General features: G+C 65.1%; 2 protein-coding genes across 2 annotated transcripts; both read right to left on the bottom strand.

Annotated features, from left to right (window-relative positions):
* Positions 1-1,550: 1,550 nt before the first annotated feature.
* Positions 1,551-6,770, bottom strand: LOC136994613 (SLAM family member 8-like). Its single transcript, XM_067313305.1, has 7 exons — positions 6,725-6,770; positions 6,400-6,624; positions 2,959-3,300; positions 2,367-2,681; positions 2,097-2,216; positions 1,900-1,991; positions 1,551-1,669 (listed from the first exon to the last, which is right to left on the bottom strand). Exons 2-7 carry the CDS (start codon positions 6,467-6,469, stop codon positions 1,553-1,555), a joined length of 1,056 nt encoding a protein of 351 aa, XP_067169406.1. The 5' UTR covers positions 6,470-6,624; positions 6,725-6,770; the 3' UTR covers positions 1,551-1,552.
* Positions 6,771-7,376: 606 nt separating this feature from the next.
* On the bottom strand, positions 7,377-11,432 carry LOC106482320 (SLAM family member 9). Its single transcript, XM_067313428.1, has 4 exons — positions 10,960-11,432; positions 10,294-10,623; positions 9,046-9,330; positions 7,377-8,859 (listed from the first exon to the last, which is right to left on the bottom strand). The coding sequence occupies exons 1-4, from the start codon at positions 11,021-11,023 to the stop codon at positions 8,777-8,779; spliced, it is 762 nt and encodes a 253-aa protein (XP_067169529.1). The 5' UTR covers positions 11,024-11,432; the 3' UTR covers positions 7,377-8,776.
* Positions 11,433-19,945: the final 8,513 nt, after the last annotated feature.

The following is a 19,945-nucleotide window of genomic DNA, read 5'->3' as shown; positions in this document are numbered from 1 at the left end:
CGAATCCGGACCCTTTGCACCCCTCTTTTTGCTGCCGGCGGTTTGGCCACGCCGGCTCTGCGTGCACGTGCCCGAGCGGGCGTGCACAGGCGTGCACACGCATGCACACGGATGCACACGGATGCGCCCGCGCCAGCAGCTCGCCGCCGTGGTCTCACCAACATTTATTCGCTGCGTTACAGGGGCGGCAGGTTCGGCGGCGATCGGGGCCCCGCGCCGGCGTGACGCGCTCCCTCCTTCGCGACGGGGCACGAGCCACGCGGGCAAGGCGGCTAAGGGGAGAGGGGAAGCGCGCACGGGTCTCCGGCGGGAGTCCTGCGGCACGCGGCTCCGGAGGCTCCGGCGGCGCCGGCTCCAGCGGGGGAAACGCTTGCAGGTCCTCGCTTTGCATTTCTAGGCTTTTTTTTCCCCCCCACAGCGGCAGCGACCAAGCGGGGCAGTCGCCTCCGCTCCCATCCCGGCCCGGCCTGGCGGCTCGGGATGGCCGGGAAAGGCGGTGGGAGCCGGGAAGTCACGGTGTCCATTTGCCCCACGCGGCCGAGACCTTCCCGCGCAGCCTGGCGCCTGCGGCCCCGGCTCCCGCGCTACACGGGGAGACAAAGCCGGAGCCGCTTTTCCGGCGGCTACATCCCTCCTTTCCACCCGGCTTTGCAAACTCCAGCCCGCGGGGACTGGCTGCCTGCCGCGGCCCTTCCCTGCTCCCCGTTTCCGTCCCGCGCCAAACGTTTGGGTCTCCCCGGCTTTGGCTTTAGGGAAGTCCGTCCGTTTTCCCCGGCGCTGCTTGCAGAAACGGGCTTGGGATCCCGTATCCCACCTCCGCGTCCGTCCCAGCCCCCCTCTGTCGCTACCCGAGGAGCTGCCGGGGACCGTCCTGGGAGGAGGCGGCTGTGGGATCCCGGGAAGGAGCTGCTGTGGGGCCAGGCTCGCTGCTCCGTCCATGCCGGGGACCGGAGAGCCGCGCTCCAGCCCGGCTGTGGTGCCGGAGCGGCTCCCTGCTTCCACCGCCGTAACTCTGCTCCACCTCAGGCTGGGGTCCGTCTCCCAAAAGAGTCTCCAAGGGCTTCGGACAGAGGGTTGGAGAAGCCGGAGGTGAGTGGGAAAGCATCAGTCTGGCAAAAACTCGGAGGTGGCAGCTCCCATCCCGGGAGCCGGAACGGGGGCTAGAGGGGTTGGGTTGGCACACGACGCACGTTAAAGCCCTTCTCTTAAGTCCTGGTGCTCCGGCTCCGCTGGCACCTAGGGAAGAGAGAGAAATCCTTAGGGAAGGCCAGCGGTGCCGGGAGCCTCCCGCACCTCCCGGCGGGCTTCTCCGAGCCGGATCGTCAGGCTCTGCCGGCGCCCCGAGCGATCCCCCTCTCCACGTTAGGCAAATCCCTGTGCCCCTCCGCAGGCTCCCGGCACGCGGATGAGCCGCCGCGGGGCGGATTCAGTGTGGATGGGGGGGGGAGGCAAAAGGCAGCGGCGTTCCGGCTGGGGACACGTCCGCAGGGCGCTCGCCCCCCGCTTCCTTGGCGGAGGCGGATAGGGAAAGGCGCCGGCCCCCACCTGAGGGCTAGGTCACCTCCTCGGCCGCGTTCTCCGGCGTCCGGCGGACCTGGTCGTACACGGTGGTGATGGGCGCTTTCTTCGGCGGGCTGCTCTCCGGATTATTTTCGGGATGGCCGAGGCCCTGCGAGCGGAAAGGCAGCTGGATCCGGCCGCCCCAGTTTCCCGGCCCGCTCTGCTTCCCGGCGGATGCCCGGGGAGCCCGTGCAAGCGCTGCCCTCCAGCCGGCACGCGGGAAGGGCGCCGGGTGCCCGTCCCCATCCGCACCACCGGCCCCGGGAGCCCTTCCGGCACGCAGGGGCCGCCGGCGCCTCCGACCCCTGGGATCCCTACGGAAGGGGGGGGGTGTCTCACCTGGTCGTTACCCTCCGGGGGGCTGCGCCGCACGATCTCGGCGTACTGCGGGTCCGAGGGGGTCTCCGGCGCCGGCGCCGCGGGGGCGGCAGCTGCGGGGGGAGCAGGGCGTGAGCGCGGGTGCTCCAGCGGCGATCCCGGATCCCCGGAGCACGGGGCCGGGCACGGGGCTGCCGCCGGGGGGGGGCTTCGCTCGCCTGGATCCGCCGCTTTCTCGCTGTTCAGCCGCCAGCACCAGAAGGCTGCTCCCAGGCTCACAGCCAGCAGGATGAGGGTCAGGACGACGTATCCCGACTTGGAGAAGGACGCCTGGCCCCCTGGAGCGGCGGGGAGAGACGCTGAGCCGATCCGCGGGGCTCCTCCGAGCACGGAGGGCCGGGAGCAGGGCGGCGCTGCGCGGGAGCATCCCTGCTGCTCGCCGCAGGGAGGGAGGGAGGGAGGGAGGGAGGGAGCGGCGGGGATCTCACCTCCGCCGCGGCAGATGGCTCGCAGGTCGAAGACGACGACCCGCCGGTCGGCCGGGTTGCTGACGGTGCAGGCGTAGGTGGCGTTGGGGGCGCCGGGCTGCAGCGCCAGGCGCAGCGTGGTGCCGTCCGGCGAGAGCTGCTGGCGGTCGGGGCGCAGGTCCCCGGCGGCGGCGGCGGCGGCGGTGGCGGCGGTGCCCTGCCGCCAGGTGACGTTCACGGCGCCCTTGCCCGAGCCCTGGCACTGCAGCGTGAGGTTGCACCACTCCGCCGTGCTCGCCAGCAGCTGGCTGCCGCTCCGGGGTTTCGGCACCGGCTCTGCGTCGACCGCAGGGACGGCTCAGCCGGCTCCGCCGTTTGCACCAGCGCGGCGCTGCCAGGGCTCGCGGCGATGGGGCTGAGCCGCTTTGGCCTTTGACGGGGACCGACGCGGTGCAGAGACCTCGCGGTGCAGCGCCGCGCGGATTTGGGCTCTGCCACGTGCTCAGCCCTTGCAAACCGCCCCGCTGCCCCGTGCCTCAGTTTCCCCATACTGCAATATCGCCCCGCTTCCAGCTTTACGTTTCATTCCCAACCCCGGCGCGCGGCTGCTCACCGTAGACGGAGAGGTTGAAGGACTGATCCTCCACCACGGCCGGCTGCAATTTGATCCGGGCCCCGTAGATCCCGCTGTCGCCCGGCTCCAGCGCCCTGATCCGCAGCGACGTCTCGTTGAACTTCTCCAGCCTCTGCTTGAACCGGTCGCCGGGATCGGGGCGCTCGAACCTGCCGGGGCTGAACTCCGCCACCTGGATGGTCGCGCCGGCTCCGGATGAAAAGCTCCACTCGATCTCCTTGACCCTCGCGGTGGGAGGCAGCGCCACAGAGAGCAGCACCGACCCCCCCAGGACGCCGTTCGCCTGGTGGGGCCGGACCCCGGCTTGGCCCAGCAGCAGCTCTGAGGACAAGGCAGAGCGTCAGCGCGGGCAGGGGCACGCGGCGGGCGTGCGGCAAAGGCGGGAATCCCGGCCGACGCCGCGTTTTCCCGAAGGACCCGGCCTGCCCTTCCCCGCGGCGGGAAGCTGGTGTCCGAGCAGCATCTGCAAGCTCAGGTGTTTCCTCCTCATCCGAACGGGGGGCTGCGGCGTCTCCCCGGAGCAACGTTCCGAGGGGCTCCGGGAGAAGTTCCCGGCCGACAGCTGCAAACCCCCCCATCCTCCTTAAAACTCGCCCGTGCCCGGATGCCTACGGAAGACCGAGCGCGGCGAAGGCAGGGGACGGCACGCCGAGGCGGATTTATTTTGGGCCCAGCCTGGTGGCGAACCTCCCCCTCGCTCCAGCCTCCCCTTGCAGCCGCGAAAGCCGTTTGCTCAGGAAGGGGAAGAGGCATCCCGGGGCGCCGGCCGTGCCGAGGCCGAAAGGTGCTCGCTGGCCCGGCCGAGGCGGGATGAGCCGGGGCGTCTCCGGAGCCACCTGTCCCGCCGGCCTGGCTGCAGGGAGGGACGTCGCAGCCAGCGCGCTGCACCGTTTTGGGGGGGTTCGGGGTTGTTTTTTTTTTTTTGGCAGCATCGACAGCTCTCTGCAAAATCACGACGGGAGAAGCTCGGCACGAACCTCCCGCGCTGCCGCCTACCTCCAAGCTGTCTCCTCTCCGCAGCCTGCTTCCCACGCGGCCCCCGGCAGCGCTCTGGAGCCGCCGCGGGCGCCGGACGATGCTCCCGGGCATCGTCCCGGGGACGCCGGCTCTCCTCCGGCCCTGGGAGCCGCGGAGGAGCCCGGGAGCATCGGGGCTGGGGTCCCTGCCCTGCCGCGGGCTCTCCGCCAGCCTCGGAGAGCTCCCGCGGCCCCTCTGAGCCCCTCTCCTACCCGGATAAAAGCCCCCCGCGCCGGGGCTGGGATGCTCCCGGAGGAGCGGCAAGGTCTGGCAGCCAGCCTTGCCCCTCTCCCAGTGCCGGGGACACCTGCTCCGGCCGGAGCCGGGACGGCACCCGGGATCAGGGGGGTGACGGGTCCCGCAGCGCCTTCCCCCTGCCCGGGCTCAAACCCGGGCGCCCAAACCCGCAATTTCCCCTTCTCTCCTCTCCCGCTCCGAGGGACAAGAAACAGATGTGCCCGGGTATTAAAGCGGATTAAACACAGGCATCGGAGCATTTCCTTTGCCTGAAACCCTCCAGCAGCCCAAATTACAAGCTGCCTCTTTTCGCTTGGCAAGAAGCGCTCCGCGTCACCGCGGCTCTCGTTGCTCCGATGCCGTTTCCTGGCGCTCGCCTCCGTTCCCTCTCCTCCGAGCCTCGGCCTCTACTGAATTTCCCTCCGGCCCGAGCTGCTTCCCGGCGCTTCCTCCCTGCTGGCTCGCGGAGGTCGCAGGGCCTGTAACGACAGCGAGGGCGAAGCGACGGCCCCGCGGGAGCCTTGTCCATCCCAGGGATGCTCCGAGACACCGGCACCAGCCCAGCGGCTTTCGGCTGCCTCCTGCTCCGGGTCCCTTGGCTCGGAGCACGCGGGAGGAGGCAGGGAGGCCTGAGCCAGCCCCGGGGAAGCCGGCGGCGATGGAAGGACCAGATCCCGCTCCGCAGCCCCAAACGTGCCCGAAACGTGGCATCAACGGGGCTTGGAGCACAGGAGCTCAGGTCGGATGGTCTCCTCCCACCCTAACCGTGGCGTGAAGGTCCAGCTGTCCGTCCAGCTCCCGCGTCTTCCCTACAGCCCTCTGCCCGCCGGGCTTAAACGAAGGCTCCCCCCGTATTTAACCGGGGGGCTGGTAATTAAGAGCCCTGCAGAGCCTTTGGCTCCGTCCTCGGCACGGTTTTCCCGGGGCCGCCCGGGCTTCTGGAGCGAGGCTGCTCCCCTCTCCGGCCGCGGAGGCACGGGATGCTGCCCGCCGGCTCCCCGCTGCTGTTGGCGGCGCTGGGGGAAGTGACGGGTGGGAAAAGCAGCCCGGTGCCAGGTCTGCAGCAAGTACAATCGAGCGGCTTCCTGAGCTCCTCGGCGCAGCCCCCCCGTTTTATCCTGTTTACCCGGGGTTTTTGGGAACGCGCTCTCAGCAAGTCTCCGCTCTTGGCTCGGCAGCCCTGACCTTAAAGGGAGGAGCGGGGAAGCGCTTCTGCCTGGGATTGCTGGTGCCGGAGAAAATCCGAGCTAGACGGAGATAATGACTATGTGCAAGGGAGGGAGGCAGACACAGACACGCAGACGAGTCGCCGCGATGCATCTGGCATCCGGATTCATCCGATTCGGGTCTCACTTAGACCCTGGAAGAAGCCGGACTGTGAAGCTGTTTTTAACCCAGGATCTACGTGACATTAATCTACGTCTTGCTCTGGCTCGTCACCACCCCACAGTCCTATACCAAATAATTTTGATCAAAGCAAGCAGCTGGAAAACTCGAAACCATCACAACAGCCTATTTTCCGTCTAGCTGGGGCTGGTATTTGTCATCGGCACGGCAGAAGCGCGCACCCTGCGCCGGAGCCGGCCGCCTTCCTGCCCGCCGGCGGGCGACAGCACCTCGCGCGGGGCGCTCGCGAGGCCAATCGCATTTTAGGAAGATAAAACCTCCCTGCTAATCTGCCCGGATTATTAAACGCTTTCTGCAAGAACAGAGGGTTTGGGGGGGGGGGGGGAATTAATAAATGCGTGGATTAGCACGCGGGGAAGGAAGGGGATTCCTCTCTCCCGTTTTACGTAAGGAGCCGGCCTCTCCGCAGCGTTATCCGGCACAGGGTGCGAGCGCGGCGCCCGGCCCCGAGCAGCCCCGCGGCCAAAAGCCGGGGGGGGGGGGGGGCGCCGGCAGCATCCCTGCATCGCTCTGGGTAGGAAACCTCTTTCTAGGACATCGCGCAGGCAGGCGGGTGCACTCGCAAACACACGCGCCCGGCCGGACCCGCCGGGCGACGAAAACACCTCGAGAGCCGCTGGCGCCGATTGGGGGAGCTCCGCAGCCCGGCGCGGTTCTCCCGGTCCGGGCGGGAGGAAGGGAGGGAGGGATGCATGGATGGATGGATGCAGGGACGGGGCCGGCGTCGCCCCCTCGCCGCACCGGCCCCCGCTCACCCACCTGGCCAGAGGCTGAGCAGCGCGGCGAGCAGCAGCGGCCGGCGGCGGCAGCGGGGCGATTCCCCGTCCATGTCTCCTCGGCTCTCCGCACGGCTCGGTGGGCAGAGTCGAGCGGCAGCGGCGGGGAGGAGCAAAGCGGCCCGTGGGAAGCGGCGCGTGGCGGGTTCCCGCGCGCTCCCCGCTCGGCGGGCGCGAAACGGGCCGGCGCGCGCGGGACCGGCGTCGCCTGCGGGGGCAAAGCGGCAGCTCAGCGCCCCGCTGCCCCGGCGTGTTACGGGATCCCCCCCGCCCGGGCCGGCGCGATTATCGGTCCCCAGGCGGGAGACCTGCTCCGGCCGGGACCTGCCGCGTCTCCCCCGTCTCCGTCCCCGATCGAGGGTTTATTCAAACGCAGCTTTGCTGCAGCAGCTGCAGCTTCCTGGGGAAGCCCAGGCTGGATCCACGCGTGGGAGGGGGGAGACCGAGGTCCGAACCCGAGCGCTCCGAGCGCCTTTGGCTCCTCTCCCACAGTGCCCGAGCATCCTCTGGCATCCCCGCACCCCCACGGCGCAGGGATGGGACTATGTAGCTGCTTGCACGCGCGCAGGACGCACCTGGGGCCGAGCTGGCGTCTCCGTGGCTGTCGCGGCAGGCTCCGGCGGCAATACCAAGGCAGGATCTGGCGGCGATGCCGAAGCTGCTGGAGGTCCAGAGCAGCCAGAAGCAAAGCGGCCCCCGTCCCCACGGGCAGGACCGAGAGGCAGCACAGGGTGGCAGGTCCCGGCCAGGCTCGGCTCTGGGACGCGCCAGCCGATCCCCCCCTTCCCCGCGGGGACGCGGCAGCGAGGGGACGGCGCTGAGCCCGCTGCAGGTCCCCGGAGAGCGGGGAGAGGCTCGCGCCGGGCCTCCCCGGACCCGCTCAGACACGTGTTTTGCGCCCTGCGTGGGCAGGGGCCGGGAGGAAGTGATTTCCATTAACACCACAGAAAGCTCATTTTTTATTCAAAGCCTCCAGCAGCTCGGGGAGAGAGGAGCAAGCCGCCCTGACGTCGCTCCGCGCCTGCTTCAGCGGGGCAGAGCCTCGGGCAAGGCGTCAGCTGCTCTCCGCACTCGCATGAAATAATTAACCTGCACCAGAAAGACGGATGAATCCAGTCCTTCTCCCACGGCGCTTCCCCACGCGGATCCCTAAACTGCCGGGGAAACCGAGGCAGGTGCAGAGAGAGACGAGGGGAGGTTACGGCCCCCAAACGCCCACCAGGATCCCTCCGAGCTGGGTCTCCGTTATGGGGCTGGACAATATTGTCCAGGTTCGTGGTTCCTCCGGTGACTCTTGCAGGGAGGCGGGAAATGAAAGTTGCTGAGGTTAATTTTCCAGCTAATGGGGAAAACCAGCTTGCTCCGAAAGAGCTGAGGAAGCAGAGAACAAAGCGGCTGGATGGCACAGAGGAAGCGCCCGCGGACGCAGGGAGCGGCCCACGAGCCCGCGACCCGGCGGAAAAAAGGCAAATCAGCCTCCGGAGGGGCACCGAGGCCGAGCATCGCGTCTCACCCCAGGGGCCCGCGGCCCAAACGAGCCCGCTCGTGGGTTTGCCCGGGGCAAACCTTTGGGCCTGGGCCGAGGGCTGCGTGTCGCGAGTGGGCAGGACGGGGCAGTCACGGCCCCATCCCACGGCGTCCCCGGCCCCACGCGAGCCTGGGCGTCACCAGCTCTTGTGCAAACCCCACGCTTTCTTGTGCAAAAAGTCCTCCTGCCTTTGGGAAGGCACCGCAGATTCTCACGCGCTGGAAAAGCCTTGGAAAACCAAAATGTGGCTGTGCTGGAGCATCCCTCAGCGCAGATTTCTGGGTAACACAGAGACGGCCAGTTTCTCGCTGGAGCTGCCACGCTGCTGCTTCTCACGGATGTCCTTCCTTTTTCCGGCCAGGGAGTTTCTCTGGGCAGTTTGAGGGCACGGGGCACTTGCTGGGGACTTCTGGAAGCCCCAGCCCCAGGAGAAGGACAGGCCTTGGGGATACACAGAGGAGCAAAGCGACAGGAGCCAGCTCTGCCTCATGCTCCCCTGGCCCCAAAACGATATGGGGCAAGTCAGAGGGTCACAGTTCATACCAGTGCAAATGACTCGCACAAACCACCTCCTAAGGCTGGAATTGGGCCAGCCACGAGAACAGGCCCTATTTATTGTCAAGTGACAGAAAGGAAAGTCCCTGTGTCACGAAGAACCACGTGAAAGATGACCAGACGGTGCCAACGCAAACCAGAAAAACATCAGCTAACCCAGAGAGCTGAGCCGTTACCGTGCCCCAGGTCCGACGGGCAGGGCTCAGCACCGCGCTCTAAGTTCCCCCAGGAAACTCCAGCCTTGCTCTTGCCTCTCGCGGAGGGCTGCCCGTCTCCGTCACGGCGAGAGCTGCCAGGCGGAGTGTCCTAGGAGGATCGCTGCAGCCATCGCGGTCCAGCAGCTGAGCCGGATGCCTTCACCTGCGATGGGGAAAGGACCAAGGTCAAGGGTGCAAGAAGGGCTCTTTGCGCCTATCCATAGTCTCCCCACAGTCTCCCCACCACGTCACGCTGCCAGGCAGGAGCGAGCTGGAGTTACCAGCGGTGTAAACAGGAGGAACCCCGACCCCCATCCCTCCTCCGCTGACCCCTCCGCGCTGCCCTCACCTCCGCTCCAGCACACGTTCAGCAGGTCTATGGATCCCCTCCGCTCCTCCACGGCACTGCGGACGCTGCAGGTCAGGGTGGTGTTCACGCAGCCGGGCTGCACCTCTACACTGAGCATCCCGCCACCGGCAGGATGCACCCTGAGGTCCCGCTGGTCCCTACGGGGGTTCAGCCAGGTGACGGTGCCTCTGGTCCCGCTGGGCACCCGGCACTGCAGCGAGACGTTGCACCGCGTGGGGGTTTCGGAAAGCAGCCAGCTCCGGATCTCGGGGGCCGGCAGCGGCTCTGCAATCAGAGGGGAAGAACGCACAGGATTGCAAAAGTTGATCCCCCCTGCTCCCTCCGCAGGTGCTGGCAGCCCCGAGGCCCCCTGCACTGGGCCACACGTTCCCAAAACACCCCTTGGCACTGCCCCGTAGTCCTGCGGTGCTCAGCAGGATGACGGCGGGTGCCGGGGTCAGCGGAAGCTCTGAAAGGTGGGGCAGAGGCTGGGAACAGCAGCGTTAGCAGGGCAGGAGCCAGAACTGCCTGCGGGTTTGGCTCCGGCCTCGCGCACGCAGGCCGCAGCCGAGCCGCGCGGCACAGCGAGGATGTGGCCCCCGCAAGCGCAAAGGCTGCAAGAAGAGGAAGAGCCCGGCGGTGAGCACCGTGCTGCAGCCCAGCTGCTGCCGGAGCCGATGAGCTCAACCCCAGCGCTGCGCTAAGGCGGTTGCGCCGCTCCGGAGCGGCGCTGGGAGGACGGGGGGCGCGCGGGAGGCGGCCCGGGGTGCTCCGAGCCGGAGCTGCGTACGTGCTCGTCGGCATCAGCTCTGCAGCTGCCGCTGGGCGAACGGGGACCACCCATGCGCCGAGCGCCGCGTCGGCGTGCCGAGCGGGGGGAGCAGGGCTCCGGTGCTGCCGGCCGGGCACGGTGCGGACCAGCCGGCCGCAGTTGCCTCCTGCAGCATCCTGACGTGCGGCCAAGAAATAGCCGTGCCGAGCCCCGGGGCGCTGTGACAGCGGCGGGGGGGGCGGGGGGGGAGGGAGCATGCTCGTTAGTAGCTGCGAGACTGATGCAATTTGCTGAGGACTCAGCTCAACATGACCGTAAATAGGCACTTTGCAGACGGGGAGCGAAGGGGCTGAATCTCTCCCCAGGGCAGGAAGCATCCTAACTGCACTGTGAAGGGGTGCACGTGAGCAGGCATTTAGGGCTAAAACTAGGGAATTTCTGCAGTCTCCGAGAGCTACCTATTTGCAGTGACTCACCGTAGACGGAGAGGTTGAAGGACTGATCCTCCACCACGGCCAGCTGCAATTTGATCCGGGCCCCGTAGATCCCGCTGTCGCCTGGCTCCAGCGCCCTGATCCGCAGCGACGTCTCGTTGAACTTCTCCAGCCTCTGCTTGAACCGGTCGCCGGGATCGGGGCGCTCGAACCTGCCGGGGCTGAACTCCGCCACCTGGATGGTCGCGCCGGCTCCGGCCGAAAAGCTCCAGTCGATCTCCTTGACCCTCGCGGTGGGAGGCAGCGCCACGGAGAGCAGCACCGACCCCCCCAGGACGCCGTTCACCTGGTGGGGCCGGACCCCGGCTTGGGCTAACCGAGGATCAGAAGAACAAGGTCCCCAAAAGAGGTTAAGAGAGGCCCCAGCAGCCTCTGGCCCATTCCCTCATTCCAGCACTGCCCCAAGGAAGCCCCAGGACCACCAGGAACGGGGTGGATGGACGGCTTGTCTTCCCGCTGCCTCCGTGAGGCTGTATTCCCCGGCGCACAGGCCAAGGCATGGGGCGAGGAGGGAGCAGGAGCAGGTCCCCGAATCCCGGAACGGTCCTCGGAGGGGAATCTAGCAGCCGGAGCAGGAAGGAGCTGGGGGCACCCCAGAGGCAGCACGTTCCCTTTCCCCGGGCAACTCCGCTCTCCTCCTTCACCTACCTGCAAACCGGAGGGCGGCAGCCAGGAAAGCCGCCCGGATGAGCCAGGCGCGACGCGCGTCCATCCTCGCGGCCTCCCCGCGGCCTCCCCGCGCCGCGGCGGACGACAGCAGTCAAACGCAGGGGTTCCCACACTCGCAGCCAGGCATGTGTGAACAGCAAGCCCCAGAGATTTCACACTTCATACGACGCTTTCCGCAAGTCCCCGTAACTCAGCAACCCTTTCGTCACCTCCTGTCCCGCGGCCTCGCGCTCGTGCCCCCGCGTTAGCTCTGCGGCTGCTGGTGGAGGAGCCACCCAGCCACGGATGAGACATGGAGCCGCCAGCCACCACGCGCTCCCGGCTGGCATACCCCTCACGGGAAGGGGAAGGAGGGACCGGTGACTCAGGTCCCTCGAGAAGTGACATCAGCCCCTCCGCACCGGGGCTGGGGAGTCCTCACCGCTGCTGGGGGCCAGCCAACGTCCCCCCCCCCCCCCCCCCAATTAGCCAGGTCTGATTTATTGCCTCGGCACTGGGATCGGTGCACGGCGGGGCGAGCGAGTGGAGCCCCGCGTCGAAGCGCTTTGGTTCATGCTCCGCCGATGCAGAAGGAAGCGGCGGTGACGGCGCCCAGACCAGCCGGGAGAGGTTGCGACACCTCCCCGGGGCGCCGGATCCGGGCTGCACGCAGCAGCCCTGCAGCAGGGATGCGAGAGCTGCCGCGGCTTCGCTAAAGGGAACGGGAAGCGGCCGCACGTCGGCCGTTCCCGCGGGCTACGGGAGCAGCGAGGCGCAGCCGAGAGAGGGCCCAGCACGTGCCGAGGGGACCCCGGGTGCTAAGGAGCTCACGCCGCAGCACGCACGCGCCGTGGCGCAGCGGGGGCAGGAGCGAAGCCACCGCTGGCCAGCTGACGGCTGTCCCCGCGTCCCCTGCCATCGCAGGGCCAGCCCTGCCATCTGGCGGCAAGAGGGACGGGGTCCGAGAGACGCCGCGGCTCGGCTGCACGTACCGCGTCCGAGAGGAGCGTGCGGGACAGGGATGCGGCCGGCTGGTCCGTGCGGCTCTTCCCCAGGTGCATCCGAGCCCGGCTCCGTGCTGCCGCCTCCCGCGGGGACGGGACTCGAGGCGGATGTGGTTGCGGCCCCGCAGGCCTGGTCTGGGCCACGCTGCACCGGAACGACGGCTGTGGAGAGAAACGCGATGTTTTTAGCCCGATTTTGAGCAGCGCTGACCTCGCTTGCCCCGAAGCCGGTTCCCTCGGCTTTGATCAGCACCTGATAAACACCTGCGGATAACACCGAGCTCCAAGGCGCCGGGCTGCAAAGCTGCAGGGCTCCGCGCCTGCGCTGGCTCCTCTCCCCCGCTGTATTTCTCATTCGAACGGACATAATATCTCATCCGAACGCGGCCGGCTGCTGCTCCCCGTCACCGGCTCTTGTCCTGCCTTTCCCCGGGGGCAGAGCAGTCTCCGGCGCTTCACAAGGGCACTAAAGCACCGCAGGCAAGATGCCACTTCACATTTTTATTGCCTAACGCTTGGCCGTTTCTCTTCGCGCACGCGAAAACCCAAGGACTGATGGGCCCTCTCCGGGCTTGGGGGTTGTTTCGCTGCTCCCATTAAATTAAATCTCCCCGCGGAAGGCGTCAGACGGGAAAGGACTGTGTCTTTACGGCCTTCCACCAGAGGGAAGCGCGGCCCTAGGAAAGCGCTGCCTCTCTGCCAGGATCCCGCCAGCCCTCTCCCATCGCAGAAACCCAGCCGGGCGACAGTCACAGCTACTCGCCGCCTGCTACCGTCAGAAAATGAGTCATTTTGGATGGATTCAGCACGTCACATCAGGCTGCTGCTGCCTCAGCCGAGGCCGTGCCCCAGGCTGGCACCTCGCGTCCGGCTCCGGGCGATGCCCGAGGGTGGGAATCCCTGTGGCGCCGGGAGCATCGCATCCAGCCCATTTCTCACCGCGGTCTCTGGTCAGTGCCTCGAAAACAACCACGGAAACGAGCCTGGCAGGCAGCCTGTGCCGGCAGGTAACATAAGACAGGAGAGCCTGTGCCTCTCGCGGTCACAACGACCAGGACAGGGTGATCTAAACGCGACGGCCTTGGGACTAGGTCCCGATTTTGATCCTCCGCGATCACCAGAGCTCCCTCAGCAGCAGCAGTGCGTGTGCGGGGCTGTGCCGGATCCCGCCTGGGCAGCAGATGCCGTTCACCCTCATCTCTCCTCTTACGTGGCCCTACAAGAGGCAGCAGCTCCGGGCTTCCGGCCCCTCCGTCCACCTGGGAAGAACAGTCAGTGTTGAAATCAGGATCACGCAAAACTCGAGCTATTTCCCAAGAGACGCAGGGTAAACAGGCCCCCAGGAAACCCCGCGCAAGGAGCACTAAAGGGTTTCTCTTTAATTATTATCATTAGCTCTGCTGACTAGAGCTTGCAAAACCAATTTCCCCATGAAACTGCGAGCGATGACTCCATTAACGTTCGTCAGGCACTGAAACGCCGTGCCACTGGGGAGCAGAGGCGAACGCCGGCCCCGATCCCCTGCCGCCCTGTGCCTGGCGCAATCACTTACAGCAGCGCAGGGTGGGTGAAACGTCCCTCCGGGAGCTGGGAGGGCTTTGCCCTCGCGCTCGACGGTTGCAAACAGTAAAACAAAAGCACAGGGCAGCGCAGAACCCATCCCTGCGATCCCATCATCTAATTAGAAGACGATTCAAATCACATTTCTAGGTAATGATACAATCGCCTGTCTCCCAGCGGATAACGCGCTCGAGAAGGGACTGGGAAGCTGAATTCATTATGGTTTATAAGATGCATTTTGCTCCTCCGAAAGACAACTTGCAACATGGTTCAAACGCAAAGGGCTGCTGCGGATAACTCCTGCGCACAGTAACCGTTCCCCCGCCACGAAAGCGCATGTTGTGAAATAGGCCATTGCTCCGAACGTTCAATGGAAACGGCTGCCGGAGGGGGCTGAGAAAGCACAGAGGAGGGAAACGCGCTGCTTCATTATTTATCACTAACAGTTAGCGAGAGAGATTCACTTTTAGGAACGATTCCCTCCCGGCACCAGGCCAACAGTAACACTGTTTAGCACTTTGCAAGTAGCATCTTCCCCGGGAAGAGTCCCGCAGCGCTCGGCAAAGCCTGATTAAATCCCTCCCCGCCACTGCTCCCGTCGCCCTCGGGCAGGAACCGCATGGCCCCGGCTCGGGGCTGCTCCGGGGCTGCCAACACACAGCCGAGCGGCACCGTCCCGGGAGGAGGCGCCTCACTGTGCGGGCACCGGCCTGGGGGGTTCAGCCGCCCCCCCCGGCCTGGCATGTGGGGCAGAGCCCCGCGAGGGCGCAGGCGAGCCGGGCGGCAGCGCTGCTGCACTCCAGCCCCAGAGCTGAGGAACGGCCTCCCGTGCCCCACAGAGCCCCCAGCCCTGCCCACGGCCCCCCAGTGCCTCCTAGACCCATGGAGGCCCCAGCCCTGCCCACGGCCCCCCAGTGCCTCCCAGACCCATGGAGACCCCAGCCCTGCCCAGGGCCCCCCAGTGTCTCCCAGCCCCACAGAGGCCCCAGCCCTGCCCACGGCCCCCCAGCCCCATAGAGACCCCAGCCCTGCCCACAGCCCCCCAGTGCCTCCCAGACCCACAGAAACACCAGTGCCTTTCTGCCCCATGGAGCCTCCAGCTCTGCCCAGCGCTGCCCATGGTCCTCCAGGGCCCCCCAGCCCCATAGAGACCCCAGTTCTGTCCAGGGCCCCCCAGCCCCATAGAGACCTCAGTTCTGCCCATGCTCAACCAGGGCCCCCCAGCCCCATAGAGACCCCAGTTCTGTCCAGGGCCCCCCAGTGCCTCCCAGCCCCATAGAGACCCCAGCCCTGCCCAAGGCTCCAGGCCCTGCAGCCCCCAGTGTCTCCCAGCCCCACAGAGCCTCCAGCTCTGCCCAGGGCCCCAGCCCTCCCCATGGCCCCCCCCAGTGCCCCCCAGAGCCCCCAGTGCCCCTAGTCCTCTACAGCCGCGGGGTCTCCAGCGCCCCCCAGCCCTGCCCAAGGCTCCAGGCCCCGCAGCCCCCAGTGCCCCCAGCTCCAGCTCCAGCCCCCCGAGCCCTCAGGCGCCGCCGCGGCCGCCCAAGCCCGCGGCCACGAAGGCCCCCGCGGGGGCCTCGCTGCCTCCGGGCGCCGCGCAGTGACGCAGGGGGCGGGGGGCGCTCACCTGGGGGCGGAGCCATCGGCAGACCCCACCCAGCATCCTGCTCGCGCGAGAAGCAGAGGAGAAACACCCCCCCACACACGCTCTCTCCGGGAAATCTCGCGGGATTTCCAGCCCTATAAATAAGGCTGCACCGAGGGGGCGGGGCTCATTGCCCGGGTGGGCAGGGCCGGGGGCGGAGGGGCCGTGGCGGGGGCGGGACGGGCCTAGGGGTTGGGGTGGGCGCTGGAACCTCCCACAGGGGCCTTGTCACATCTGGGCCCCCTCGGGGCCAGGCCCTGAGGGGAGTCGGGGCTGAGGGGGGGGGCTGGTCTCCCGCTGCCCTGGGCCGCACCATCACCTCAGCCGTTGTGGGCCCAAGGTGGCTGCCGCTGCCTCAGCCGTGCCCTGGCCAGCTGCAATTGCCGAACTCCGTCAATAAAATTGAAATAAGGCCTCGACACGCAGCAGGGCAACGCGAAACATGAGGCGGGGGGGTGATCCGAGGCTCCGTTTTCTTTCCGGTTAGGGCAGCCCGTCGGGGGAGCCTGCGCCCTGCTGCGAGGCCAAAGCCCTGGGTCGTTTTTGTGGCGTTTCCCACAAAAACTCCTCCCGTGGCGCTGGCCGCCTCCGCCGCGTCCCGCTGGCCGCTCCGGCTCTGCTGCGGCTGCTTTATTCCTGGTCCTGCTCCGTGCTGCCTCGGCCCTGTTGGAGCTGCAGCTGGACGAGGCCCATCTTGGCGCAGTGCGGCCAAAGTGGTTCCTATTAAAAAAAAAATAAGTGTTTTTAACGAATGTGAAGAAAGAGTTTGACTCCAACATGATTTTGCTGGAGGATGGAGTGGGAGGACTGCTCCGGTACATAGGTGTGCCTAGCAGGAGGGGAAAAACCAGCCGCAGCGCTTTAAAACTTTCCAAGGAGAGTTGAGAAGCGGCAGCTTCCCCGAGTCCAGGGGAAATCAGGGGATTAATGAGCTGCGGTTCTGCCACATGCTTTCCCCCTTTTATCCCAGGCTCCAGACAGTTCAGCTCACCTATTCCTGCCTCTTCCCATTCCTCGAAGCGGGATTTCGGCCTCCGTCTCGTAGGAGTCTGTACCCTGACGGCAGGAGCCCGGGAGGCATCTCAGCTGATTGCCTGTCGGGCTCAGAGTCTGGAAACATTTCAAGGCAATTAGACAGATTCTTGTCTTCCCTGTAAAAATAGTTCACAGGTGCATTGAGACTTGCTTTCCCGGAGTTTGTAAAATGCTTTGGGATCGCACAGATGAAAGATGCTGCCTTGCTCAAGTACAACGCGCCGGTGTGCTTCTTCCCTGTAAATAATAGTAATAAAAGTACGTGCCCCCCCTCACCCCTGCCCCGAAAGGCGGCTCTTGTGAAATAGCCGGCTCCTGCCAGCGTGCCACGGAGTCGGCTGCCGCGGGGAGCAGCGAGCGCGTGGCGGGGGGAGAGGCAGTCGTCTATAATTTATCACCAGGGCTTAAGCGATAGATGCGGCTTTACAAAGGCCTCTCTTTGGAGGCAGGGAGGAGAGCGGCGCTACTTAGCGCTTGACAAATCGCAGCGCGGAGCGGAGGCTCCCGGAGCTCCCGTTCGGCCCCTCCGTGTTGCTTTAGACCCATTTTCCAGATGGGGAAACTGAGGCCCCTAGGCGAGCCGTGATTAGGCTCGGTCCCAAGCAGCAGCTGTGGGGAGGAGGATTTCTGCCTATTTCTTCCATCTAAATCTTCTTGCTACCCACATCTGGGGCATGATCCCAGGCAAAGTCCCCCCAGTCTGCTCCCGTTTGCCTCAGGGATAATTAATGAGTCTGCTCTGTACCAAATACCTTGAGGATGTAGCTGGGGTGCTGGAGAAAGAGCGTTTTACCTTAGCTTAACGCTGACTTCTTCCATGCTTCTGTCACATGGATAAACTTGGGAAATTGTGTCCTCAGCCCTCCTCATTCTGTCTTTTTCTCTCCAAGAGTTCCTGATTTATTAGGAACGAAATCAAATTATATTTTATCACCAGCCTGGGTAACAGAGGGCTGAAAGATTAAATTCCAGCATGACAGCCAGCAGTGAGGGAAGAAACGGGAATCATATCTCTGTTTGGTTACAGCATGTTATTATCGGGCACTGGTCTCTGAGAGACAAATTACAGTTTTCTTGAGGGATCTTTATTTAATTTTTTTTTTATCCCGCTGTAGCTGTCAGGGTGGCTTGGAGTTAAATTGCGGCTGTCCCTGCCCCCCAGTAAACAAGCTCCCGATAAGACCGAGGGCCGCGGAGTTGCGTTGCTCCGCCAGCCTGGTGGTCTTTGCTGACGTAGGGTGGATTTTGGAGAAAGCAAGGTCTAACGCGGAGCTTGGATCCCAGCGGGAGGCTTCCCGGGAAGCGTGCGTGGTGCGGAGGCGGCGGGGAGCCGTGGGAGAAGCGGCAGCCGCGCGGTCCTCCGGCTCCCGGCTCGCTGCCTTGCTGCGGCCGCAGCGAAGCGGAGGGTTATTCCCCCCCCATCCCACGCGCCTGGTGTTTTCTCTGCGCCCCTTCCTGCCCCAAACTTTGGGGGAGATGTTCCCCTTCCGTCTGCGGCGCTCGTCTCCGGCGCGCCGCATCAAGGGGAGAGCAAGCATGCACGAATGAAAGCAAAATGAAATAACGACCCACCCCAAATAACCCCCCATCTCTCCCCGCTCCTCTGAAGGCTGCAGCCTCGTCGCGTCCGCGGGGAGGCAAGGGGGAATGAAAGCGAGGGGAAGAACAAGGCGAGAGATTTCTGCACAGCCGAGAGGAGGCGGCGAGCGTGCTTCATCCTGGGGAATAAATTAGAATACATCTTGGGCTCCTGGAATAAATTAGCTGGATGGCAAGGAGGGGAGATTTGTTTCCTGGGGAAATGAGGCTGCCTCTTTAGCAAGGTAGAAACACCTCCAGGGCTTGAATTTCTGAGCTGGTCTAATCTTCAGGCAGGTGTGACTTTAAAGCTGACTTGCTCGTCTCCTGGCGCTGTTAAAAAGGAGAGCTGGGTTACAGCCAGGGGAGAGACGGGGTGTGATGTAGTTTGATTCTCACAATAGCGTTTGAGTTAAAGGGGTTATGGACGGAGAAGAAACTTAATGTCTCTCCCTCCCTTCACAGCCATCCATCCATCTATCTATGCATCCATCCCATACTTCTAGCTCGCTACCAACCGCACATTCCACGCTCCAGCAAAAGCCATTAAGAATGACAAAGCACCTTTTTGTTTTAAAGATGGGTCCCGGGAGCAGCAGGCAAATTGCCTGGTTCATGCATAATAAACCAGGCGTGGAAACACACAAAGTAATAGGCTACATTTGTAGAGAAACAAAATCATTAAGCGAGCCTGTTTGCAGGGTTGTCTGGAAAAAAAAAAATAAAATAAATAAAACGGAGCGAGGCTGGCTGCAGAGGAACTTGCAGAACCTCCCTCGTGCCCCTCTCGGCACCAGCTCCCGTTAAAAGCTGCAGTGAAATAGGTCAGTGGAGCCCAGCGCGTGTCCCGGGAGCGGGCGGCAAATGGGCCGCGCTGGGCTCGCGCTGCTGCCGGAGCGGCCGCGGAGCATCCCGGGGACGGCTGCTGCCCCCCTCGCCCGGATGGAGGGGACACGCTCAGCGGCGGGAAGGGGGTCGGTGTCGGAGCTGGGAACGGCACCGGCATCTCGAATCCCAGTTAGGGCTGGTTGGAAATGCTCCGAGAAAACCGCTTTCCGTGGGGATGAGGTGGAGGGCAGGAGCAGGAGAACGATGTTGACCTTCAGGCAAAATGGGGACGGCACCGGGCGGGAGCCAGGCCCTAATCCAGATGCCGGTGGCATCCGTGTCCCCTGCTTCCACCAGCTCTGCGTCCCCAGGACCCCGAGAGATGCTCCGTCCCTCCTCGCCTCCCCGCGGGGTCATCCGTGCCCTCCCCACCGCGATGCTTTTTGCAGAACAAAGGCACTAGGCAGCCCCTTTTTTTTAACATTTATATTTATATATATATATAAAAAAATTAAATATATATAATATATCGTGTTTAAGACTAAAAATATAGTACATAATATTTAAAAAAAATGAAAAATGAAAAATAAAAAAATGGAAGGTTTCGGGGCAGGGCAGGGGTGGGGATCACAGATACGTCTCTCTGGGGGGGGGGGGGGTCCTAAAACAGCCTGCGCTAAGAAAAGGGACCCGCTTCCTTCTCCACTCTCCCGGGATGTCGCCGCTAACCCCGGGGCTCCCTTTCAGGCTGCCTGACGGTGCCGGGGGGGCCCGGCCTGACCCCGGGTGGTATTGGGGGGGGGGGGGTTAATTTAAAGCTTCAGCTTCGATGCACAGCACCTCCTGGGCGGGGATGGCTGTGCCGGGACGCCCGTCGTGCCGGGCCCCGGGGCTGCGGAGGTGGCTATTGCTATCGACGGCGGGGTGCCGCGCGCGGCGCTCCCCTTTCCGAGACACGGTTGTCCCAGGCGGGTGCAGGGGGAGGATGAGGGTTTGGGGGGGGGGGGAGTTAAAATCAGGCACCATTGCAAGAAATGGCACGCATCCAGCCCGGGGCCAGGCGGGGACGAGAGCTGCAGTCGGAGGCTCAGTCTGGGGCCGGACCCGGCACCTTGCAGGGTTTGGCCCGTTCGGACAGTACCTTTGGGGTCGGGTTAACTTTGAAAGCGAGGGGGGGGGGGACGGTGAGGGGCACTTGGGGGGGGGGCTTTGCCAGCCCCTTTCCCCACCGAGCGCCTCGAGGGAGGGAGGCAGCCGGCCGGCGGGAAGCACGGCCCCCCAAATCGTACCTGCTTGCTACGGGGCCGGCCCCGAACCGTCGGCTGCGCACGGGACCGGG

This window comes from Apteryx mantelli, chromosome 31 (assembly GCF_036417845.1).
Source record: "Apteryx mantelli isolate bAptMan1 chromosome 31, bAptMan1.hap1, whole genome shotgun sequence".
Lineage (NCBI taxonomy): Eukaryota > Metazoa > Chordata > Aves > Apterygiformes > Apterygidae > Apteryx > Apteryx mantelli.
The sequence above is the reverse complement of the archived record's forward strand: the minus strand, read 5'-3'. Positions and strand labels throughout refer to the sequence as shown.